General features: G+C 36.4%; 1 protein-coding gene across 1 annotated transcript in view; it reads left to right on the top strand.

Moving 5' to 3' along the window:
• LOC148658417 (1,4-alpha-glucan-branching enzyme-like) overlaps positions 1 to 27407 on the top strand; it is a 377056-nt gene that overhangs the window by 121736 nt on the left and 227913 nt on the right. Inside the window, exons 6-7 of the mRNA XM_088639572.1 lie at positions 13586 to 13676; positions 17997 to 18206. Coding sequence (XP_088495698.1) covers positions 13586 to 13676; positions 17997 to 18206 — 301 coding nt within the window. The remainder of the gene's footprint in view (positions 1 to 13585; positions 13677 to 17996; positions 18207 to 27407) is intronic.

The following is a 27407-nucleotide window of genomic DNA, read 5'->3' as shown; positions in this document are numbered from 1 at the left end:
TTAGTGTGTATGGTGGCAAATATGCTGATGTTTCAGAACAGAGTAGGCAAAGATACATTAATATTTCCAGTTTGTTCTCTAGGTGCCCATCCACAATAAAACATATTGTAGTAATGCACTGTACCGCCCTGTGAATTCTGGCATCCTTACAGAAGTGCCCTGAGGTCTAAAGATGTATAACACCCTTATTGTCTTGTGTGGGATTAAAGCATTGCTAAGTTTTACTGATACTAAGTTTTACTGATTGCTAAGTCACTGATACATGGAGCACTGTTCCAGATAATGTACAACACTTGGAATATTTTTATTTGTTTTTGTTTGCAGATCTAGCTTTAACAATTGTCTGATAAATATGCACAACATGTTTTAAACATATTTAATCTGTTTATTCCAAATTTTCGTTTATTCACCTTCATTTTGAAGCTGACTATAGGTATTGTTGAATTCATACAGTATTCCTCTTAAATTTCAGAGCTTTTGTAGAAACATGAAATAATATATGCTACTTAGGAAAGGCAAATTTGTATTGTTAAAGAAGTGAAGAACAACTGTGTTTTTTTCCATTGAAATTTTTTTTTTTTATTTTAATCCTGATAGAATTTATGGTACAGTGTATAGAGGAACACATGTTAATGATGGCGAACACCCAGTGAATTGGGTGCTTGATGGGTAAATGCAATGAATTAGATACTTCAACAAATCATATTATCTGGTCTTTTTTAGTTTGATTTCAGTTGTGAACAAATTATTGTAGGTTGTGACAAATGTAAATGAAAGAGTGAGAAATGACACGCTTAGTCTCTTTTCACCAATATAAAGCTTTATTAATATAGTCAAAAGTCAATACAGTAGTTGAAAACACTCACTTGAAAACACAAGTGTAAGCTTTGAGTAATATCTTGATGCACATGACTTGTATATTCTAACTCTCGATTATATCAGCGATGGTTATTGCATGAAAGTACAGTATGTACTGTATGTGTAATACATTCAAATTTTCCTCTACTTTTTTTCTTCAGTTTCCTTTTTGACAAATTGTGCTGTTGTGGCTTGACCCAATGAAGCTTTAAGCTTCTTATGCCTTCATTCATCTCTTAAGCGGTGGTTTCTTTTGTGTCACAACTGGTTCGTACTGAAGACAGACATGTTTTAAGGAATCCTAAAATGGTAAAAAACGCAAACAGATTGTAGGCAAAGCCAAGCTCTCAAGATATTTGCAGATAAGAAAAACGTTACATAATCCAGTTTATGGAATAATATCTTCTTGGCTCGCTGTTTGTAGGGCACCTGTGTGGGAGTATGTGTGTATAACAGCAAATACAGTACATTTATTTTGTAAATAATAATTTGTATTGCTGTGTGCAAATGGACTATATTACTAATCACTGTATTATCCCATTTTCACAAGAACAAATTAAATATTATGTATCAAATTAAATTGATTGTCAACTTTATTTATGTAACAGTTATACATGTAGTTTAAATTGTCTGCATCTAAAACTGTTATATTTAATGGTAGTATTACAGTAATTACCACAGCTTATACAGGAATTGTTATAATTTCCACAATTACAGTATATGCCAGTGTAGAACAATTTATTTTTTAATCACTGTCAAACAAATATAGATCTAATTGAAATCACAGAATAAGACAATATAATAAAAGAACAATACATAAAACATTGGTCATGTACTGTCCACTTAACGTTTAAGTAAGCAGCAAAGTTCATTAGGCAGAAGTGCAGAAACCAAACCAGAATCTGCAGGGAGACAGATTAATATGATGCAAGTTTGATTATTCCATCGGTTCCACAGCAGACCCTGTGAGTGCTTACAGTCTTCCCGTCAAATTTTGGTGGTTTTACACTGTTACATTCTGGAGTCATTCTGCAGGGAGTCGCCATAATACAGTAAATGTCTTAATATTTCCGTCTGTAATTTTTTTTTGCATTATTATGACCAACATAGCATGTCATTTTCTTTTACTGTAATTCCTGCTGCTTTCAAATCAAAAGGCTGTTTACTCAATGTTTCCCTTAAGTTCTCAACGTTCACAGAGCTTGTGCATCTGATGTTGACATTTTTGTGATGGCAAGATAGAGACAATCTTATGCCAATTCTAAACGTGTATGCATACTGTATGTTGTATGCCACAAGTCTAGACCTGGTCAGGGCCTTATCTTCTTAGTATATTTAATGCATTAGCAAAGGATAGGAGTTGGGATTACAGCGTATAACATTGAATATAGCTCTGGATTCCTTTCCAGAACACCGAGAAGTCAAGCCCCCAATGAGCGTTGTTTTCTGAAACAAGATATTTTTATCTAATGTCTCCTTTACGAATGAGCTGTATTAATGAATGCCATGGGTGCTGGAATGTTAAACTACAGTGACCTCCATTCGCTTGGCCTGGATACAGGAGCCAGAATAAACTACAGTTCAAGAGACCCTGTAGGCCTGTGAAGTTACTGTACAGTATTTCACCTTTTAATCGGACACTTTCGGGGTACTAAAGAACCAGAAAATATGGTAACTGTGATAAGTTAAGTAAATGATTATTTGATGGTGGGTAAGCAGAAAAAATAATGTAATCACAGGGGAATTTATATGATGGTAATGTTTCTTTTATTACCTCTCTAGTATTATGTATAGAACTCCTGAAGATCCACTATTTTAGGCTTGCTAAAATACAGAAAAAATCTCACAAAGTGTTAGATGTATAAGTGAGTATGACCCCAGTGAGCCTCAGGCACAATGCATTAAAGTAAAAGACTAGGGCTTCTGCTAATTCATTCTTCCTAGTCAGGTATTAATAGGCTTAAGAATGTGGATTCCACAGTGAAGTAATGCCTTCTCCCACGGTAGCTACATCTTTTAATGGAAGCATTTAAAACCATCAGAAGCTTCTTCACAGCAGATTTACACAATATAGCTCCCTTAGGAAGCCTGAAGTGCCGTGACAAATTATGACAGATTACAAACCAAGAAAATCATTTGCATTGTTAATGTGACACTCCATAATTATTTTTTTGTTGTTATTGAAGAAGGTGCTCTATAACAATTAGCCGGAATAAGATTTTACCTGTTTGAACTTGCTGATATCTCCGTGTCCTCATTTAAGGAATGAAATATTTTGTAAGCTTGGACACTATTTATATACTGTATACACTGTATACATAAAATGTCAAATACATGTATATCTGTGATTCCCCAAGTGGTGATGTACTGTATAACTGGCTGCACATAACCAGAAACACCTTTGACTTCCTGGACACAAGAAGATTTGATTAGATTTTTTTCTTGTGTTTTTAGTTAAAATAAGAATAATGATTTTAATGATCTATTAATTTTCAATTATTATTCAAATGTTTAAAATATTGTGAAATCATTATTTGTTTATTTTATTTTTTATGTTTTCAGTGTCCGCTCTGAAAATCTTGTGTTTTGGAGATCTCAAACTCAGAGAGGGTATAGATGGAGATCTCTCGTCTTTTTGTTTGGAATGACCAATTATTTATCTTTAAAAAATCCCTGATAGTCTCAGCTGGCCACTACAGCCTTTTCTCAGTGTTGCAGAATGGATGAGGTCTTCACTATTTGTAGTGTCAGCGTTCAGCATTTGATGGCAGATTGGAAATTAATACAGCTCTCACTGAATAAATATAAGCCCTCAGGAAGCCAAGGAGAATGGTGTGTGTGAACATGTTTCTCTACCTATGTACCAGTTGGAAAAAAAATTTAACCCACCTGATACCGCCCATGATCTTCATATACATAAAGTTGTGAACTTTAAATATTGAGAAACTGTATCTTAATTGATCTTCCCCTACTGGAACAGCGCTTTTCAGCCAAAGGACTCTTGAGGTTCATTACAGACTTCCCAGGGGGTGCCCAGAAATGACTTTTTGGTGTAGTAGTAAATAACTCTTGCACAGTGTTTCAGGCCATACTTATGGTGGACCTGTTGAGTTGAAAATACGCTTTAAATATTTTCTGTTGACAGAAGCATTGTTTGAATTATAGATTCAATTATGCTTAAACTTGGTGGCTCTTATTGGATGGGCACTTGAACATTTGCTTACTGAATACCCTTATCCACTTTGCTAGCATGAAGAAAATTTCTATAGACTTTGTTTGCATTAAGTATAAGGTTTGCTTTCTTTGCTCTGTTAGAGTAAGTACTGTATGTGGGAGTACTGGTCTAACCTAAATATATGTATTAAGTATGATATATATGATTTATATGATATAAAGTTTTATCTTTCTCCAAGATCAACTGAATATATTTCCCTTTAGGAAATACTATAGGAGACAGTATTGGATCCTGAAGAAAAATGTAGTTTTTGCTCAGTATTCAAGTATTCAGTCTCGATAAAGCACCGCTTTGTAACTAGTCAAGTAAATCACATACTGTACCAGTCCATATAAATCAGGCATGCTTCATTTAAAAAGTCTTTATACAGGGTTTAAAATGTTTAATTCTTCATCAATAGTGTCTGTACAGAAAGGCCTTTCACAGAGTTGGGCCATAATAGGCATTAGGGAGTCGGACCTGCAAGATGAGCTCTGAATGATGCCAAATGCTTATCCTGATTTTCTGTTCAAAGTCAGATGTTCAAATTTCAGTTGTTAACCCAGATATGCTCTAGAAATGTCAACTAAATAAAAGATGACATGCATATTATGAAAACCCGTCCGTGTTTATTTAACAGATCCTCCTTTGTTATTCTTTTTAAAGTCTAATATCACTGACAGAAGCCAAAGACGTGAATGGAGCAGTAATTAAAAAGTGGGTGTGAGGCAGTCAGTGATTCTCTCATGTTAGGCTAGGCGCCTTGTGGAAACTGACAAGTTGCTGATTTGATGGCATCTCTGTGACAACAGCATTGGCTGCCGAGGTAGCTAATGCGCCAATTGTCCCTTTGCTGCCAATAAACCCTTTTCACACTTCCTGGTTTGTGACAACGAAGATGGTAATGTGTACCCAAACATCTGAGCTCTGCTATTTATATGAGGCAAGATGACTTTCAATTACGGCTAGAGCTTGTTTATTTCTATAACAATGTACACCCCCTCGGAGTCTATCCATTTCAGTGGATAAAGTATGAAAGATAGTATGAAAGATACAGTGCTGACAGCTGCTTCAGATGTTTTCTTATGTGACTCTTTTTTAAAAGAATACGTTAAACCATTTTTATTTAAATGAGTGGCCTCAAACGCAGTACCTACAGGCGGCCGAGTGTCTCCTGGTTTTTGTTCCGCCTGAACATGGCTACATAGTTCAATAATCTAATTAAATAATTTAATTAACCATGTCTCCAAAGAGTTTTATTCATCTTTAATGACTTGAATGTTTTGAGAAATCAACTGTTCAGGGCTACAGGTACCATTCTGTATATGCCTAGGAAAAGAATTAGGTTAATTGTTCAATTGGCTATTCAAGTTGTACAAAAAAAAAACAGAAAGCACTAAGCCAGGTCAACCCTGGTCCTGAGAGCCACAGTCTAGATGGTAATCTCTAAACTGCACCTAATTTATGAACTACACTGAATTGTGCTGTGTCTTCTTGCATCCCTACAAGGGCAGATTCTTTTTTGGGAGAGTCACAGTCTAGCAGGCTTTATGAGTTACCTTGAAATGTAGTTTTTAAACACCACAAACAATATTGTTTTGAATGTTTAAGCAGGTGATTTGTGCAGTTTAGAGATTATCTGAAAACAAAATACCAATAGCTGGCAACTCCAGAGGTTCCCGAAATGGCTGTAATGACTTAAACCACTTAATTTAGTAAATTGTTGAAAGATTCCATGTGTGACCTTGTTACCACAGACATTCCCTGATAAACGCACCAAGAAGAAGTCCACCTCTGCTCCCCTCTTTTAATAAACATCACAAATATCCTACTTGGCTACAAATCTTTAACAACATCATATCCATGCACCTGTGTACCTGTCTGGCCATAAGGTCATGGTTTATGGATATCAAGAGGCTCCTTTTGCTTTCTAATAACAGCACTTCTTTTACTTTTTAATAACAGCAATATGGTAGCTAATCAAGATTCAGTGTTTGGGTACAAATAATTCATGGTATTATTCTCCTCTGAGCTACAATATCTGTATAATCCTATGATTTGATATCCAGCTCTAATATATTTCCTGGACATGCATTAGTGTATCATTACTGTCTTCCTGGAATTTCTGATGTACTTTAACTTAATAGCATGAGATGTAAACATTCATATCAAGCAAACAAATGATGTTCTCATGTGAAATGTAGTAAGATTTCTGCCTTGTCCTTGAAACTAACTTTTAAATAAGAAGGGCATGTGTTATCCTTCTCTGTGGCCATTTATTTTCTACTTGCACTGCTAAGAATCTGAATTCCTAGCAGTATGGCAAACCAGTGCACTCTTGAAAGCAATTTTCAAGCTCTGCCTCTGTTACAGAAGTGTATCTTCTATCCTTGCATCATTAGGAAAAGAAATACATTATTGACAGAATATTGAAAGATGAGATGATTAAATGTTAAACATTGAGATTAGCCGAAAATATGAGAACAAAGATAAATGATGAAAGCAAGCACATATTCAACTGAACGCCTACTTCCGTTTTATCTGCAATAAAAAAAAAAAATACTTATTGACATAACTGTCTTTTTGCGTGTGTGGTAGAAAGGAAACCTATAAATGCTGTACTCTGAGAAACTCTTTGAAGTTCTTACTGTGGCTGGGACTTCATCTTTGTTTATATGAAAAATGACAGATTTGATGTTTGCTTTTTTGATAAAAGATTTTGAAATCAATACACAAGTGTATTAGGAGTTATGAACAAAAGGATCTTTAGTCTTCTGATGTAATTAATGTTCCTACAAAAGACCTGCCATGCTAAGTGACAAAGGGAGAACTTGCGTAGTGGCATATTCAGCTTGAGTGGGTGGTTCAGAACCATACAGGAAGACGACAACTAGAGAGTCTCAAAATAATAGACGCCCAAGTCTGAAAACATACCCGTTAGTTCTGGAACTATGGCAAATGTGCAGTAGGAGTGGGTTTAATAATACTGTATGTATTGTGATGGTTTGTCTTATGAAAGGCAGCAGGGTAAGCGTTATTCACATAAGATGTTTAGCCATGGTCTGTGGGTACCAGGAAATTAGGTTACTTTCAATCAGGGATCAGCAAAGATGTCCATTGGTTATTTCCAGTTGCTTTTAAGGGATGAAATGAGCTAACGCACTGTTTTCAATAATTAATTGTTGTCTTCTTTTTCCTTCTTTGGACAGAGTCTTACAGATGTGCTCAGGCAAATGTTTATCATGAGGAATCTTAATACTGTATGTTCTTTCACAGACCTCCAGATGAGAGCTTCCAATGATCAAATTGTAGATAGTTCTGCCAATATAGTTGGACTCGTTTTGCCTCCAAAGACTAAAAGACTAATACAGTATGTATTTTCTTTGTCTCTAAGTCGCAAAACAGCTACGTTATTATTTCAAGAAGAAGCCACCGAAAGTCCTACTGTCCTCAAGAGCTGTTTCCTTAGCATTTCTTTCTTAAGGTGATTATTTAGGTAAGTTAGCATTCAGGAAAGCAGAATACACATGGAGAGCTGTGGTGTTCCAATTAACTGTGCATCAGAAAGCATTTTACATCTCCTCATTCAGTAGTCTAAGAATCACCTTTTCAGCCACTGCAGCTGAGTGCACATGAACTAAATCCCATGAAATCCTTGTATAGAGTATTTGAATGGGATATGCAGTGTTCTGTCCACTTGAAACTGAAGGAATAACTGCATCCAGATTTTGTTCCAATAATATCCTCATTAAAATAGTCCTTGTGTATATATAACATCCTTGAAGGGAAAATGAACTTAATTCAGATTCAAGCCATATATTTGTGGGTGGGTAAAAAAAATCCCACATCTTGTGCAAATTCCTGAAAATTAGTTTCCTTGTGATTTTGTATTAAGATAATGGTTGGATAGCTGTCTCAGTAGGAAATGCATCTTTTTCTTATGTGACACCAAGCTGTGATGGTTGTGTTCTGAGATCCTAGGGATTATTTACAGTATTGAGATCTTTTTATGTTCTGTGTGGGGGTTCTTTGGATCTTTCTGTATTACAAAAAGCACAATGGCAACAACAAGACTGTTTCATTAATTGAAAGCCCTTAACTAGGACAGAGAAATTCATAAAAAGACTTGCATAAAAAGAAAGAGAAAAATGATAAACATGTCACTGTTTTGAATTTGGTCATAAATATATTTTCAGTCGGATGTAATGAGGCTTTGAAATTGCCTGTTGCTTCTATGCAACACCTTGTTCTATGCTGTGTGTATTTCATGAGAAAGCCTCACTTTACCAATAAATCAGAAAGTTGTCTTGGGTTCAATGCCATCTCTATGTTTCCTGATCTGATGGCACATTAATAATATGGAACAGAAGGCTATCAGTTTTGCCCGAAGCAAATAATTAATATAATTCATTTACAGGTACTGTACTTCAATTATAAATGAACAAATTGCATTAAATTCATGTGAAGAAAAATTTTCACTGCTGTAAAATACTGTCTTTGATCCCAAGTAACCCTCAGTCAGTGACGATAAACTGTGATCAATATAGTTGATCAGAGTATTAACACCAAAATATAAAGGAAATCTTAACCTACAGTATGTTTGACAAAAAACAAAAAATGAAACTCTTAGTTTGATAAATTTGTTCACTAATTTAATTGAATAATTCATGTTGAACTGTGCTTCTGTATCACTCATATCTTTTTGATGTGTATTGAACACCTATTCATCCTACTGAGTAGCAGTGGTTTCAGTTAGCAGTTGAGTTAGCAATAGATTTTAATTAACAGTGCAAATGGGGTGCCAGTAAATATAATTAGAACTCCTTAGGTATCCTTTAAATGTTCATTTACTTCAGTAATCTAAATCACCTGAGCAATTAACACTTAACAATGTATTTTCCACCTCTTTAAGACTGATATCAATGCCTGGATGGAGTAAGATTGTGGCAAATTAAAAATATTCTGAAATTTGCAAGCATTAGTTTTAATAATCATAATCCCTTGTTTCCATATTACTATAGAAAAGTTTTATCAAAAAGACTACATAAGCTAAAAATGCTTAGCAGGCTGTGGTGTTTTTTAGTATAAATGCTTTTTAAAATGTAAAAATGTAATCACATTAAATGATAATTTAATGCTAAACCCATTAACAGTTTAACATTGACAGGTTAAAACAATGAATTTTATAACATAGCTTTTGTTTAATATACTATTTATCATGTTGTTGGAAGTAACATAGATTTGAAAAAGATTTTCTAACACGTTTTAAATAAGTTTTTTTTATTTATTTGCTCTAGTGAAATACACAACTATATAAATGAACACAACTGTAAACTGGTTTGGATAAAAACAAAAAAAGGAATAATAAAAATGATACGGAAAATTCAAGTATAACTCAGTGTCATGGGTTATAGAAACCGTGTGCAGTGTTAGAGCATCACAGCAGTGTTTTGCCTGATATGTGTGTTAGGATTCTGAAGAGTTTTATTAAATAAAGCGTAACAGAAGTCAAACATCAGCTTTAAAGAGGAATATGCGCTAGCTTTTGATATGCCTGGCAGAAGGTGAGAGAAGCTGGTGTGATTAAGGTCTTTGGCTTTAGCGGATGCTGTAGTCACCCCAATTATCTTTCAGAACTGCTAAACGTACTCATAGACCTGCAGCCGTGGATTTTTAATCCCATAGTAAAACTCATTTATGAACTTGTGCCGACATTTAATCCTTCTTTGCTCTGTGTGTCTCTTTTTAAGGGGCTGGGTGAAACAGTTATAGCATTGATTCTGACTGAGATTACAGAAAGCTTGTGCTTCAGTCTCAGAAGCCTAAATTCACAGCCATCATACACAAGAAATTTGCTATGAATAGCTCATTTTTAGTTTAGCATACATCATTGCATTGTTTGTTACCAGAGATGCTAGTTTTGTTTAACTTTTAAAAAGCTGGTACCTCAAGGTACCTAAGTATTTACTGTAAATACCTCATATTTAGAATTAAGAGGTCAGAAGTAAAGACAAAAATTAAAATAATATAGCTGATATTTCTTGCCATAATATTTTAGCACTTCTGCAAGTAGTACTTTATAGGTAATGTGGCAGCATAGGGTAACAGAGGTTCATGTGAACCTGCAAATATATTTTGAAAACTATCCACTGTATTCTTGATTAATTAATAGTAAATATTGTACAGTATGTATCTTTATATTATTTTAACATTTTTGTGCTACACAAGGAGTGACTAACCCTAGTCCTGGTGGTCCCATTTTTGGCCTTAATACGGATGTCTACCATCAAAGATTAATTTAATTTTATCTAATGAAGGCAGTATTTAGTCAAATTGAGTAATTTAGGGCTTTGTTAGGATTAAATTCAGAACCAGTGATGGAAACTGCTGATATCATGACTATGAATATTAAAACCTTGTCCTACCAAAAAATAAAATGTTCTGTAAGAGCGACTCAACCCATCTAGCATCATAGGAGTTTCCTGAATAGGTATGTTCAATACTTCTTGAGAACTAGTAGTAGACCACTTTTCCTTGGTTTCCTTGTGAAAGAAGGCTGTTGTATGTGACCTCACCTCAAGTGGCATGATTTTTCATACTGAAACAAAAATGTCTCATGTCAATTCATGCAGTCCAAGGGGTTTACAGTACCCAGATCTTAATCCCATTGAGCACATGTGAAAATGTGTGTGGAATCACATTTGCTGAAGAGATTTATTGGCCTCTATGTGGTGAATGGACCCATATCTGAGTGCACAATTCAGTTCAGAGGATGTGGACCGAACCACATTAAAAACAGTATATTGTCAATTTTTGGTGAAACAGCATGCTGTGTATTATATATTTAGTGTATTTATATTTGTGGTTTATAAAGTATACATCTTTGTACACATACTTTTTCATGCTGTTTCCTTTATAGTTTGCTCAAGAGTGCAATTGATGGATTTTTATATCTTATAAGCAGCAACTGGTTCTTTAATGGAATTAAAGACCACAGATGTCCTCTAACACTGTTAATAAAAAGATTAAGTCTTTCTTAGGGTTATACTGTATGTGATGTGAGAGAAGGAAAGGCAGCTTTATTGAAGCAATTCTGTTCAAGAGACACAACTGTATTTGCTCAAGCAACCCACAGTATAGGATCTTCAAATGAGCTAAGCTCCAAGGTTCCCTGGTATTCTGTATCCTGGCATCTCTTCTGCATTTCATTTCATGGAGCTTCTTGAAGAAGGAAACAGAAGCAGCCAAGTAACAAAAGGAGAACTCATTTTCACCTTGAAATTCTGTCACAGGTTATCAAAGCAAAACTTTTTAAGCCTGATAAAGAATAAAGACATAGTCTGCTGAAAAGACACCCGAGACTTCAAGTGTGGTTCAAAGAACTGTCAAAGAGTGCGTTTTTCACATTGGCTGTGTTTTGTCTTCTATTTAAAGGTGTAGGGGATTTGAAAGCCTCTGTGTGCACATGACTTGTTGACAGATATTGCTTGTGTCCCACAATGACCAGTACTGTTGGAAAAGCTTTTTTAAAGTGATTTGGGACTATTAAAATTAAGAAGCAGGTACTTAGGAGAATAGTCATAGGAGGTATTCTGTATGATGAACAAGAGAGTATCTATGTAGGTTAAATGAAAGTGAGTTTGCAGTACCTGCTTAAACAAATGATGGATTTGTTGCTATTAACAGCAAATAAATGTGGAGATTTCTTAAGAGAAATATAAAAGCTACTCTCATGGCATCACAAAAATATGAAAATAAAAGAATCTTGTGCTTAATAACATTTTAACTGCAATTATATTGGTGTGACTATGAGCAATCTGGGGGTAAAAAAACACCTTCTTCAAATTAAAATTGTCAATATCTTATTACATGAACCTAAACAGAAAGAAAGCATGCAGTAATTGTAATGCTTACAAAGCTGCACAGGTAAAATTGAGGTCAGCTACATACAAGGTCATTAGTAGGACTCTCAAAATGTGCAATCAAGCAAGTCGTGGTATATGTGAAAGTGTGGGAGAAGTGTTACAAGAAAATGCATTTAATCATGGCTCATAATCCTCTCTTCTTTTTAATGATTATTAGTTGCTTTCACAGACCCCAATTATAGTTTTATCTTGCTGTGGCTGATGTTGATTTGGGTGAGGTGTTCCAAGGCTCATGCAGATTGGGGTCTGTAATGACGGATTTAGACTGTAATCTTGGAATCATCTAAACTAGCCTCAAACCCAGCATGGCCACTTAAGCAAATAAATGAACAGATAAAATGTATCTTTTAAGTCGGAGCAATTAACTTTTTTCCCCTTTCTGTATATAAGTACCTTGAGGGGAACAACAAGAAAGATGCTCTCCATCCCTTTGCATAAGTTTATGTGCAGTCTGTCAGTAATACCCAAATACATTTTTTTTTAAATAGACATCATTTTTAAAGCCCAAATGCAGTATTTGATGACGGGTTACAGAGAAAAGGGAACAGGTCTCCAAGTACTGGATCTGTGATTAGTGAGAGAGTTGATGTTTTGATTCAGCCTGTGTCTACAGTAAATGTCTACTTAACTTGTGCATGCTGCTTTTCTATTCAACCTTAACATCAGAACAATGCTACACTTTTTATCATGAATAGTTCAGATTTTAATACAGAATGGTATCCAAACGTTTGATGTGTTGAGGAATGAAAGTGTGATCTGCTGTGACCACATTACATTGTCCTTGGGAGAATTTGTACATTAAAACTTGAGATTCCCAAGTTTCTGACTATAGACTGTACTTTTTTCTTGCATCATCTAGAAAGATATTAATTGGTTTTATAATGGTCTTTGTTACATGACTATGATAATAAAAGAAGCTGAAAACCTGTTTGCTTTTTGAATAACTTTTCACACCCACACCAATTCCATATTTACTGTATACGTACATTGAAGACAGTAGTAAGAAAAATTAACCTGTTTTGTGTATGAAGGGCTGTACAATACATTTTATTTTTTGAAAATGACATTATTGATCCTGGTAGTCACATATGTTTCTAAGTCTTCTCTGACAGTCTGTAAGGAGTATATCCCCCTCAGTCTGAGTGTTTTCTAAAAATTAAATCAGTCACAATACTGTAATGTACAGTATGTGGAAAAGTATGACCAGACATTTCCAGTTTTCCCCAACTGTTTGCATTGAGGAATGCTGCCCTGAATCTGTCACTTCTCATCTGAGCTGTGTTTACAAAGACTACTGATTTTCCTTATTCTTTGTAGTTTGTTACTAGCAAAATGTTGAGAAATAAAATTATACTATTTGACCTTCCAAACCAATTTTATGGGAGTTAGATTATGTATGGAGAACCAGTGATTGTTGTTTGTAGGTTGTCTTGTTGCTTTTCATGTTTTCTACAGCTATTATATGAATTAAGTTGGATAAACACTTGAAAAGTCTAAAACAGAAAGCTCAAGGTTATGTACAGTATGAAGAACCAGTGATCTGTCATTCATAAGTAATTATTAGCATTTTTTATCCTTTGTTTTGCAGGATACAACTGTATTCAAATGATGGCTATAATGGAACATGCATATTATGCCAGCTTTGGTTACCAAATCACAAGTTTCTTTGCTGCTTCCAGGTAAGCGTTTTGTAACTGGTAATTACGCATTTGACTGTGCTGAAGTACCAGGCAGACATTTGATTTTGATCTTTAATTTGGTCTCTGCATTATTCTACCTGTTGATGTGTTTTCTACCCACACACTGTCATTGCCATAGTGTTTCCTTCTGTCCATGCTGGAGGGAAGGGACTTGTATGGGAATTTATTACTTTTCCTTGGAAGATTGAAGTGATCATTGGAACCTTTGGCTAAATTATCTTGACTGGATATCACTTTGTTCTTGTTAGTGGTGTTTGTCTTGTTAGTATTCATTTATTTAGCATCTTTTAAAAAAAGCTGCTTAATATTGAAAATTAAGAGTACTAGCACTGCATTGTGTAGAGATGTACAAATCAGAATTTCAAAAGTCAGCATACAGTAATGTTATGTTTTATGCAATAACAGCAAATAGAAGGAATTAGAAGTTCTAGTCCAGAAAGTGCTGCTCAAGTTTAGGGAGCTTCTTGGCGTGTTTATAAGAAAATGTGTACAGTAAGTACTGTAACTCTAGTTAAAGTGTTACCTATTAAAAGTTACTTAATAGGGCTCCGGGCCATGAGCTGCAAGCACTATAAGCCTGTATTTGAGGTGGCATGCAAATCCTGAGATTTCTATACTCTGTGCCACTATGAATGGCATGTACCATTCAGGGATTTAAAGGTCTTTAGGCTGGCATTACACATACACTCATCTCTTTGTCTAGAACATAGGAAGGGTGATTCATCTGACCATATAGTAGCTCATTTCTCCACTTCTCAGTTGTCCATTGCTTGTTCTCTGTGCACCAATGGACTCATAAACGTGCATTGCCAGGTGTGATGAGTCATCATTCTCTACAAAGTTCTCGGTAGACAGTTTTTGATTAAACTGGCTGTGAGTGCCTCGGGTTTAAATTTGCAGTCAATTGATCTGCAGTTGCTCGCCTTATACTTCAAATTAATATGATCTCAGACTATGCACATCCAACCACTGTTGCCCTTTGAAGTATATACTTCAACCCCCTTTGCTGATGATGTCTCTCCCTTGGATTTCCATTCTTGTATCACCTTAGACACTGTTGCTTGTGAAATATCAGAAAGTTGAGGTGTATTGGTCCGCCAAGCAGCTCTCAAAATCAATGAGGTCTCCTCTTGCTGTCATGCTAAACATAATTATAGACAACCAGCCTGTACACCAATTTTATTCATTACCCTAAGTATGCTGGGATGTTATTTATGCATGAACTATACCAGTGAGGAAGCTCTTGCTTTTGTTACTTGGTGTCTCTTATTTATTCTGGAACTGTATTTTCATTTCTTTGTCCATTACCTCTACATACAGTACATATTGCATACATAGCCAAAGTAATGAAAGATTTAAAAAATAATCGGTTTGTACCTGATTTGTTTTTTGCCATGTCAAAGGATCAATTTCTAGCTCTGTGAAAATGTCTCTCCCTCTGCAATGGACTGGCATCCCATTCAGGATGTATCCTTCCCTGTACCTGTTGCTAACTGGGATAGTCTCAAGCTCCCCTAAAACCTTGTATTGGATATAATGATTAGAAAATGGGGGGATGCGGTGGATCTCTTAACTCTCATACAGCATTTTAAATCTATTAACTCTCAAATATCTCATTAATCTTCAAATACAACCTTATTGTGATTATAGTTTAAAGGTTCATTAGGGCTTCAGAAGGATATACAACAAAGATGAAGAAATCAAGCTCAGTAGTGCAAAGTCACACTTTTCATTGAAGTTTCTATACATTCATGAACATATGTGTATCAAAATCTTAATGATTTATTTTTTCATTTTCCCACAAGGCACTTGTTTGAGTCTTTCTTCCAGATTTTAAATACATGGGCAGCAGCTAGCACACTAAATCATTGTGAAGGACTCTGACATGAGTGGTAATCTTCCTGTAAACACATTTACTGCTAATCCTGAAAGAAAGCCGTCCTAGATAAAGGTAGTCCCAAAAATAACGCTGAAAACGCACTTGGTAAAAGCAGCGAGGAGCCTAGCTTAATAAATGGATGATTTGTCAACAGTTTATTTATGTGCTTCTTTGCAGCAGCAGCCATATCCTGCCAGAGAATATTTTATAGATAAAGTGTAATGCATACAGAGTAATTTCACTCATGATTGATCATTCATAGCCATTTAAAACCTTACTGGCCAGATTCTCGGAAAAGCAGAGTAATATTATCTCAGCATGTTGTGTTTGCAGGAAAACTGATATTATGAATGCTGGTTAGGATCAGACGTCAGAAGACAATTACATGAAGGGTATACATAAGGAACTCTTGATAAAATAGGGCTTATCTCCATCTTTCTAGGCACTGGCAGAGAATGTGTAATATTTCTATTGCTTCTTGGGAAGGACAGGTATATTGTAGCCCCCTGTTAACAAGCATTCATTTAATTGAAAATACAGTATAATTTCACATTAATGATCAGCAATGTTTGTTAATGTTCATGGAAATGTGACCATTGGTTTTAGAAAAACAAGCCAAGCAGGTTTTATAAAAAATGCTTTGACAGTATGACTTTATTTGTCCTAAGGAGCTTCATGCATTCATTAACAGAAATACTAGAAACCATCACCAGAAAATGGTGGTTCTCTGCGAACAGAGATAAGAGTGAGTTCTAATGAGACCTAATGTGCATTTCTCATCACTGTGAAATATTGGTAGGCGAATACTACTTGTTTTGGCAGTTTCACCCTCATCATCAGCCTTAGTGCAGGCTGGTTTGATCGGAAACCATACATACAGTATAAGGTAATAAGTTAAAAGTTCCTAAAATTTCTCTCTCCCTGATGTTTAATATTTTAATAGATGCAGATATTAAGCATTTACTGTATATGTTCCAAAGTGGAAATCTGGACAAGCCTTTGCTGTGAGCGAAGAAGTTCTGTTGCCTGCATATGCTCATCCTCAGAACCTATAAGAAAAGGAATGGTTTTCACATCTGCCCTCCACTTATAGTTTCTCTCTACCTTGAAATGCTTCCAGGGGTTGCCTGACTTCTTTCTTTCAGGATTTTGAATACCTAATTAAAAGTCCCCTTGCACTTGTCTTTGTTCCAAGCTAAAGCAATTCATTTCTTATTTAACTGGTACATACTTTTCTGGCTTGAAACTTAAGTCACTACTAATTGAACGTCATGTCTTAGAGAAAAAAAATGTGTGGACAACAAATTCAACTAACTCAGAACTTTGTGAATGGCTGACCTCCTCCTTAGTATGAGACCTCCACAGAAACTGACAAATCTCCAGTTTTGGCCATGTTGAATTATAGACTGTTGCATGTTTATGATCCTTGCAGTGTGTTTCACAATGCCTCAAACTGCCATCTTCTCGAACTGAGGACATTGTGACAGTATTAAAAACATTAATGATATTGGATATATATATATATTATATTTTAAGACTTTTTTGAGTCTTTTTTTTTACTTTATGAATGTGTATATAGTACATGTATTTGTACTGTATGTGTGCTGTATATAGAAACCTCAAAGTAAACTGTACATGAGCTGTTAGTATGAAGTGTTGTAGAATCTTATCCATCACATTAATTGTTCAGATGTAATTGACTCATTATTCAAATGGCTACAATTTCTAGTAGAAATCACCATTGAATTATTTCTGCATAAAGAAAGAAAAAGAGCAGAACAAGGCAAAAGTTCTAAGTCCTTTACACACCAGTATATACTTTATATACAGTATACACACAGGTACGGTATATATTGTATATAAATCTCTGGTGACCACAGAATATCACTAACCTAGACATTTTTCCTTTCCACATTGTTCTCTAACTCTGAAATGTCTGATTCATTTTTTTTTACATAAAAACTCTTTTGCTGGACCCTGAAGTATATATAGATATTAGTTCTGAATGTACAGTACCTCTGTACTTTGTCATTTTGAGTTTCTCAATTCTGAGAAGTGCCTTGAGGAAAGTCTGTGCCTTAAGGTGCTGTATAGATACACTGTATTGTTTTGCATTGCATTTTGTTTTATCATCACTGCTGGCCTTGCTATTCCTCACGATTACCCATGTAGTGAAAGTGCATATTTTAACCTAAAATTGAAAGTCGTTAACCTGTGAAGGAATCCGGAGAATTACAGTTAAAAAAAGCAAGTGAAGGATACAAGTTATTTAAAAAAAACTATGACAGTGCAATCCATAAGTTATCAGCTTGCTCTTTCCCCCCCCCACCTTTCCCCTCTCACAAAAGTTGCTTGAAATAATCTGTGGCAGCAGAACGCTTCCATTTTGAGTGACCTTTGAATTGTGTTCTTGCTCATAGCCGCTATGGCAATCCTGAGGAGCTGAAAGAGCTGGTCGATGCTGCGCACTCGATGGGAATCATCGTCCTACTTGATGTAGTCCATAGCCATGCTTCCAAAAACACAGAGGATGGTTTAAACAGCTTTGATGGCACAGATTCTTGCTTTTTCCACTCTGGATCCCGGGGAGAACACAGCCTTTGGGACAGCAGGCTCTTCAACTATTCAAGGTAGGTTGATACCTAAGCCTTAAAAGTTTTTTACCTCTGTGTTTAAAGCAGTATTTGATTTGGTTTTTGACAGCTAAGGCTTCTTTTCTTCAACTTCACTTGGCCTTGAAAAAAAATATTTTGCACACAAAGCACAATATGCTACTAAACAAAAGGCCTAGGCATTTCATCAAAGTATTTTAAAGCATGTGAATGGAATTGTAAGAAACTGTGCAAATCAAAAATGCTTTGTGGTTCATACAGTTGTCAGGGAGCATTATATGTTCATGTTAGGGTGCTTTTTCTTGTCTTCTGCTACTTTTTTTGAGTAAATGTTGGAAAGATGTCTGTCTCCTAAGGACTTGATTTTGCTCCTTGTCACATAACTGTCTCAAATGTTTTGCTACTGAACTTTGGAATGGAATAACAGCAATTTTCCAAGAATAATGTTGGTGTTATTGTCTTTCTTGTAGAAAGTTAGTCATTAATAGTGTCATCAAACATGGAAGGAATGCTTTGTGGGTTCATGGTTTATTGCGCTAAAAAGTTTATTTTGGCTCTGTGTGTATTTGGGAGACATACATAAAAAATGTATCTTTTATTTTTTGCAACTGTCATAATGTAGTCTAATAATATTTCCTTGGATTTCTGTTACAGATGTTGATTTTGACCTCCTTTTTGCTTAAATGGGTGGGTTGTATGTCGGGGGGACTATCAAAAACTGTGCAGTAATTATCCCTGAAATTTCAGTTATTTCATAAACCTGTAAACTACTGCATCTACAGCCCAGATGCATGTACTGCATCCTATTTACTTTTTTACGAGGATAAAGGTTGACATGAGGCATATACAATAAATTATGATATACAGTACACACATCTACAAACATCCTGCATCTAAAGCAAACTTGCTAGTACTTCCTGCAAAACTAAAGCACAAAATGCTTCAAATCAGTAGAAATGCTGGGCTGGTTGACCCCAAAAGAGAAACTATGCCTGGCTAAAGCAAAATGGTTTCAGTCTAATACTGTAGTTCTATATGAAAGATGTGACTGTTACAGTACATCGATGTTGACTCCCAGGAACATTCAGACATCAAAGAAGGAGAAGGGTGGTCTTGTATCACAATGATTTTGTCTTTTATGTCTAATGGGTGGGGCATTCTCAAAGGTTAACTGAGACTATGGTTCAGTTTCCAGGTCTCACTGTTTGCACAGATGATAATTTGTGTAATTTCCATCACTAAGCATAACATTTGAAGGAAAATGTTGCAAATGTCAAATTTAAATTTTGAATTATTAATTATTAATAATCTTGGATGGCCATTGTAGACAAATTGATTGAATGGATTTATTTGATAAATGAAATATATAGAAATCTAAATATGGAACAAGTAATAGGTTTATTCCATGCTGAAAAAAAGAAGAAAGAGAACACAACGTTTCGGCCGTGGAGCCTTCTTCAGGTGTGAGAGAGACAGGGCAGTAGGCAAAGGTAAAGTAGCGGGAGAACAAAGGTTGAGAGGGAGGAGGAGTGAGAGGCGGGAGCAGGGGACAGAAAGAGAGGCCAATCAAGAGGTGTGAAGTCAGAATGGGTGCAGAGAGGTGTGAAATGAAACTTCCAATGAATGGAGAAAATTTAAAAGAACAGTAATCTGTCGTTAAGGGAAGGGAGAATGTGTGATCCTAGCTGCAGAATAATTTTAGTTTCGGTGGTCTTTCTGATGTATGAGTTCGGAAAACCATCTTTGAGAACACAGACGGAGAGATTAGAGTGGTCGTGGCCGTCAGAGGTGAAATGAGAAACAATGGGCTTGGAGAGATCTTTAATCTTCACAGCCCTGACGTGTTCTCTGAAGCGGTCTCCGAGTCTCCTTCCTGTTTCCCCAATGTAGATGGCTGGGCATTTACTGCAAGAGATACAGTAAATAAGGTTGCTGGAGGTACAAGATGCTGTCTGGGTGATCCGGAATTGTCCTGAGGGGCCTTGAATGAGTGTGGTGGTGGCTATGTACTTGCAGGTGATACAGCGAGCTCTTTTGCAAGGGAAAGTGCCTGGTGTGGATGGTTGCTGAGGGCGGTCAAGGGAGCTGTGAACAAGGAGGTTACGCAGATTAGGTGGTCGGCGATATGAGATGATAGGGCGATCAGAAAAGAGGGCCCCAATGGAGGGATCATCCTGTAGGATGGAAAAGCACACGCTGGACAAACGCACAGTGCTTGATCCACCCACCCACGCCTTGCAGAATTGGTCCTCACACTGAACGCATTCTCTTTCAATAATCTTTTTTACCAACAGGTCAGTGGAGTTGCCATGGGCACCAGAATGGGACCCAGCTATGCCAACATTTTTGTCGGCTGGGTAGAAGAACGCTTCTTCGCTTCCTACACTGGCTATGTCCCTGACCTCTACAAACGATATATTGATGACTGCGTCGGTGCCGCCACATGCTCCAACGATCAGCTTGAATTCTTCCTGCACCATTTCACCAACTTCCACCCGTCCCTCAAATGTAGGGTTAACATTTCTTCCACCACTCTTCCGTTTCTAGACATCCACTTGTCTATCAACTACCCCCGACTGTCCACTTCAGTTTATTACAAACCCACGGATTCACACAGCTACCTCCTGTACAGCTCATTTCACCCCAACCACACTAAAAACTCTCTTCCTTTTTCACAGTTCCTTAGGTTACGACGATTATGCAGCGACGACATCGACTTCGAAAACCAAGCCCTCGAAATGTACTCATTTTTTATCAACAGAGGATACCCCAGCAGTGTGATTGACAGGGCCCTTGCCCGAGCCAAAAACACCCCCCGGACCATCAACCCGATCAGGAACTCCCGCCGTAACAACCGCATTCCTTTGGTGCTTCCTTACCACCCTAACACACTTCCTATCCCCAGGACCATTAACCACAACTTTTCCATGAAAAAAACAGAACTTTTCAATGTTGGCATAGCTGGGTCCCATTCTGGTGCCCATGGCAACTCCACTGACCTGTTGGTAAAAAAGATTATTGAAAGAGAATGCGTTCAGTGTGAGGACCAATTCTGCAAGGCGTGGGTGGGTGGATCAAGCACTGTGCGTTTGTCCAGCGTGTGCTTTTCCATCCTACAGGATGATCCCTCCATTGGGGCCCTCTTTTCTGATCGCCCTATCATCTCATATCGCCGACCACCTAATCTGCGTAACCTCCTTGTTCACAGCTCCCTTGACCGCCCTCAGCAACCATCCACACCAGGCACTTTCCCTTGCAAAAGAGCTCGCTGTATCACCTGCAAGTACACAGCCACCACCACACTCATTCAAGGCCCCTCAGGACAATTCCGGATCACCCAGACAGCATCTTGTACCTCCAGCAACCTTATTTACTGTATCTCTTGCAGTAAATGCCCAGCCATCTACATTGGGGAAACAGGAAGGAGACTCGGAGACCGCTTCAGAGAACACGTCAGGGCTGTGAAGATTAAAGATCTCTCCAAGCCCATTGTTTCTCATTTCACCTCTGACGGCCACGACCACTCTAATCTCTCCGTCTGTGTTCTCAAAGATGGTTTTCCGAACTCATACATCAGAAAGACCACCGAAACTAAAATTATTCTGCAGCTAGGATCACACATTCTCCCTTCCCTTAACGACAGATTACTGTTCTTTTAAATTTTCTCCATTCATTGGAAGTTTCATTTCACACCTCTCTGCACCCATTCTGACTTCACACCTCTTGATTGGCCTCTCTTTCTGTCCCCTGCTCCCGCCTCTCACTCCTCCTCCCTCTCAACCTTTGTTCTCCCGCTACTTTACCTTTGCCTACTGCCCTGTCTCTCTCACACCTGAAGAAGGCTCCACGGCCGAAACGTTGTGTTCTCTTTCTTCTTTTTTTCATCATGGAATAAACCTATTACTTGTTCCTTTGCAGCCTACGCATGCTGACGCAGCTACCCATCTGAAATCTAAATATGATTTTTTTGAGAACACTAAATACAAACATTTGTTGTTGGTCAGAAAAAAAATATTTTAAGCCCCAAATCCTTAATTTCTTCACATTAAGATTAATACTAATGTGGTTGCGGTCAACGTTCACAGCACTGTCATTCTTGGGCCCTTGAAAATTAAGATGGTGGTGGTTTCACAAACCCAATCCATTATTCTTAGTGGCAGATAGAACAAAGTCCAGAGTTTGTGTTGGATTTTACAAGACTAGCTTTGTGTTTTATGAAAACAGGTCATTTGCAAGATGGATATCTTGGATTATTGTGGAGAGCAGTGCTGCAAGGTGTGAATCATTTTTTTATAACTGAGATGATGCGACAAAATACCTTAAGTGTGTGGTGCTCTGTTCACCCCTGACACCTGCATAAGCAATATTTGTTTTGCCTTTTTCAATCAAAACGTGTGATTCACTGATTGCAGGCACCATTTAATTGGAGAGGATAATAGTTTCTCAAATCTCTTCATGTAACCAAAAATGCAATATTGTCCACTCCTGGGAAATTTTTCAACATTAAAATTACAGTTATTATTTTCCTCCCAATTTGACATGGCCCCAGTTGTTTTCTTTTGGGGGGGGGCCTTGCTGACAAAAGTCACACGCTAAGTGAGACGCATTACAAACCTGATAGAAAAAATCTTGTCAGAAAGCCAAGTAATGAGACGTGGGAGATAAGAGATTGAAAGAAATCCAAATCGTCATGAAATCCTGTCAAAAGCTGAACTGCTGTAAATCTGATTAACTGTCATTGGAACAAGCAAGCCACAGCAAGAGATGTTCAGTGCAATAACCAGGGCTGGGATAATCTCCATGCTGTATTAATTCCCGTTTTGCCTTTTTGGCAGGTTGATGTAAAGTCAAATTGCCAACAAAATCCATTCAAGCCTACTAATGTCAGCATTTCCCTAAACACTAATTAGATCTTAAATTTCAGCCTGTTATAAGACTTCAGCATCTCATGATTGAGATCACAGTCACATATCTGTAAAGTAGTATCTGTAAACAAACTATTCCTTCTGTAGTAAAGGAACTATTTAAGTCTACATTTTTGAAGCAATTAATCTGTTAATTTCTTGTGTTTATATGGGTTTAAGCTTGAAGTGGTAATTAAGATTTTCAATACAAAGGATGTTCATGTTGGTCTATTTATGGTTTGGTTAACTGTTTTTTCCTCATGAGCCATAAGGAACACAGTGATTTTAAGAGGTGCATATAAAAATGTATCATAGGTATCTTTCCAGAAGGGGTTGTGGGCGTCTGGAACATCTTACAAACCAGCTAATGCCCTAGCCTTTTTGAAGAAATGGATGATTTAATACTTTCAGATCAATCAGCTACTGTACCAGCAAACATATGTTTTAGATGCACGAGATGCCATCCTCTTATTTATAACATTTGTTATTGTATGTTATTAAACTTAGAAAATGCAAAATAAAGAGTTCTGCCTTTTATGCAAAATAGTGCAGAACTGCAGTAAGTACCCCCACTCTGTGTATTTAGTCATCAGCAGAGTTGCAGAAATAAATATACACACTCTTTGGTACAGTATGTCCTGCATTAATATTCACAAAGTTACAGTATGTTATTTACCAATGGGTTGTATGGATATGAGTTAAATAAACTTTAATAGCATTGTTCAAGCATAGTTTATCAAATGATTATTCCACTTACTAAATGAGTAAATAACACTATTGAAAACTTTATTTTGCCAATACTTGTCTTTTTTTAATTTTTGGATATTGCCGCAGTAGTCTTAGAATGCTGGAAAAGAGACCTTGACAGTACCTTTTGGTATACTTTGTCTCGGTCCCTTCCATGACTATCAAAACCAAAAATCAAACCAGATATCCAAAAATATTGTCGAATTATGTGTTCAGATGCAGACATAAATAGCAATGAAGCAGGACTTTGCAAAATAGCAAATGGATATTATTCCTATCATCCTTGATTGCCTCTGCATCAAATAGAATTTTCATTGAATGGTTGTGACCTTTTCTTTAAAAATATATTACCTCTATATAACATTTTAACTATGAATATGTCTTTTACATGCCTAACATCAAAGCTGTTGTCATTAACAAAGCATGATCTGTGTAGGAAATCAGAGTAGGCAGATTTAAAATCTGTATTCCAACTGAGTACTGCAGACATCAATGTGGAGGTAAAGGATGCTCTTTAAGGATAATGCGCTGGAGTCATTTGTTGTTTTGAAGTGTTTCACAGAAAAGTATTACTGAATTTAAGCCAGTATGTGGGGCAGTGATTCATTATTTTCCTTTAGATAAAAAGAAAACCAAGTTGAAAAAGTGAATTCCCTTCAAAACAAATACTTGTTTTGATCCCTGACCTGAAAATATGTGTATTCAGGTCTATAGTGAATATTGTATCATAAGTATTAGTACTGTATATAAATGTTGACATCAAATTGTTTTGTCCTGTGTACCTGTTGTCACTCAATATTTTCCATTGTTGTATTCTCTTATATGCTCTTCCTGGAAGGTTGGGTTAACAAGTACCTGAGAAATTAGCAAACAGAAAATGTGCCAGAAGATTCTGAATTTTAATTTAAACTCAGCCTGTAGGTGGATGTGACTGTAATTGAAATTGCAACGTTGCAAGTAAAATTAGAGTGCAGCACCACTGTAAGCAAGAACAAAAGACTATTTTACAGATTTTATTGTACTGTTTTTTTTCCCTTCTGCTATTTTCTTCTCTAATTAGTTTGATGCGCAAAGGAATTAACAGGCTCCTGTCAAATATTTTTAATCTTCTCTGGACAGTTCTCTTTTTGTTTTTGTAAATGAGTCTTCTTCATTTGTGAGCTTTTCCTGCTGTCTTTGTTATTGTGTGTTAGAAGCGATTTATTTCTTTTTGGTTCATTATATTGCTAACTAAATACTAAATAGGGATGGTATACAGTACATGGCCTGTAGCTTTAAACTTTAAAGAGACTTTGCTGAGGCTGTTGGAAGGTAATCGACAAGGCAGAACAAATGGTATACTGATCATATGCAACAGCAAAGAAAATAAAGAAAATAACAGAATTGCACTGATTGTTTAAAAGCCCAGCTGTTTTAAAAAGAGTAGTTCTGTGGTGTAATTTCCTAACTCTTCATTCTGTTGGTGTTAAAATCAACCTTCTGCTTGAGCATCTGAATTGGACCACTGCAGGGGTGCACAAGGCCATTGCTAGCTGAGTGTACTGCTGATTGTTATGTAGCCTACACATTATCTTGGTCACAGCACCGCTCAGCTTAATGTGAAAGGCCCCTTAAGTCTTTCAGTATGAACCAATCTTTAGATAATGATCATTGTCTGCATGCACATGCTCCTGCACAAGGACTCAAAATCTTCAGTTTTCAGACTTGTGAAATGAGCAGATCATTGGTGGAGGTGATAAAAATACAACCTCACCTCTCACTTAATCATTCCTTACTGACTCTAATATGTGGTATCCTTAAACGAACATCAAACATGTAAAATTCATTTTTTTCATCAAATAGGATTTGTAATTGGTACCAGCTTTGCACCAGGCAACGCAGAGTCACAGTAGTTAGCATTGAATTCTGAATTCTGGTAATAGGACCTCTACAGAAAAAAACAATTCTTTATTGTAGTGACTGATGCATGAGATGTTAAGACAGAAATAAAGAAAAACGTGTATTGAAGAGAAGCTCCATAAAGTTCTGTATACTGATGTTCTTGGAAACACCACTCTTGAAATGTGGTATTTTTTAAGCACAGGGAGTAGGAAAAAAGGTAACTCAAAGTCTAAACAAACAAGCAGATCAATTAAAGTAATCAATTAGAGCTGGAGATTTAGAGCTCAGCTGGAACTATAGCCAGCAGACACCATGGTCCCCCAGGACTAAGTTAGGAACTGTTGCAATAGCCTACTAAGATGAAGAGATTTGATAGTGATGACCTTGAATTACTGAGTCCCTGCTAATATCTCTGAGTAATACAAGCAACTCGCTGGCTTGCCTGCAAAGAATAAAAGTAGTTATTTCAATTGAATCATTCCTGTTATGCATCATTTTTTAAAATCATTCTTCCTCCCTCTTTACTTCTTTTTGCTATTTTATGATATCTTGGAAGTGTCTGATTAGATTACTTGGACAAATGGCAAAGATGACCTAAGTGTACTGACACTGTTCAGCCACAGCTAAGGTGTAAAGACAAGAGAGTCGAAAAGACATATGGAATGGAGGAAAGATATGAGTGAAACTATGACTTACTGCACTGAGGCCTCTGTTAGTTTGTAGCTCACCCCATAATTCCTCGTAAAAAAAGCTGGATTTTTGTTGGCAACACATCCTAACATTCAACAAACTTTCAGTGCTCTTTACTAAGAAAAATGCAAGCTGCTAATTCCTGCTCTGCCAAGAAAAGAAGAATCTAGACGAGAGGGTCTTGAATAATTTGCACTTTGAAAAAACAATGGTGGACTAGAAATGGTTTTCTAAAAATGCACAACAAGCAAGCAATCTGAATGGTTCCAACTATAAGCAGAGAAAAAAAATCTCTGTCTCTATCCTTTTCTCTGTTTTTTGCTTGTACCTTTTTAAAAAATGCAGTACAATCATTCATATTTTGTGCAAAGGGTCGTCAAATACCAGGCTTTCTAATCCGTTTTCCTGCAGATGCATGACAGCCTGCTATGGTGGCTTCTTGAGAACATCTTATGGGTTTTTTGGGACTCATTGTCATAAGATCATGAGATAATTTATTTCAGGATTTGGGGGAGAGTGAAAATGAAGCCATTACCTTAAGATCAAAAGATAATTTGTCTCAGGAGCATGTGAAAAATGGAAGTTATCAACTTTAATATCCAATGACGTCGCATTTTTAGACTTTACATAAAATTGAGTTTATTCCTTTCATTTTTATGTGCTAATAAGGATGCCGTTTTGCCAGGTCTGAATTGGTGTTTCAGTTGATCTCTGTTCCCATAGATTTAGTGCAAAAATATAATTATTCATTGCTTTTTATAGCTCAATACATTGATGATATTCAACATTTTACAGTCATTATTAAAATGGAATACATATGGTTTTGTAAGGCATAATGCTACAATATTTAGAAGGAGAAAATTTTAAAAACACATCACATTATAAAGATTTCTGTATTTGATTTAAAATTACAAAGCTATAAAAAGCTGTTCTGTGACAAGGTGGTATCCTTAAACGAACATCAAAATAATGTAAAATTTGGTCTTTTCATCCCATG

Source organism: Lepisosteus platostomus, chromosome 7 (assembly GCF_059453375.1).
Source record: "Lepisosteus platostomus isolate fLepPlt1 chromosome 7, fLepPlt1.hap1, whole genome shotgun sequence".
In the NCBI taxonomy this organism is placed as follows: Eukaryota; Metazoa; Chordata; class Actinopteri; order Semionotiformes; family Lepisosteidae; genus Lepisosteus; species Lepisosteus platostomus.
The sequence above is the reverse complement of the archived record's forward strand: the minus strand, read 5'-3'. Positions and strand labels throughout refer to the sequence as shown.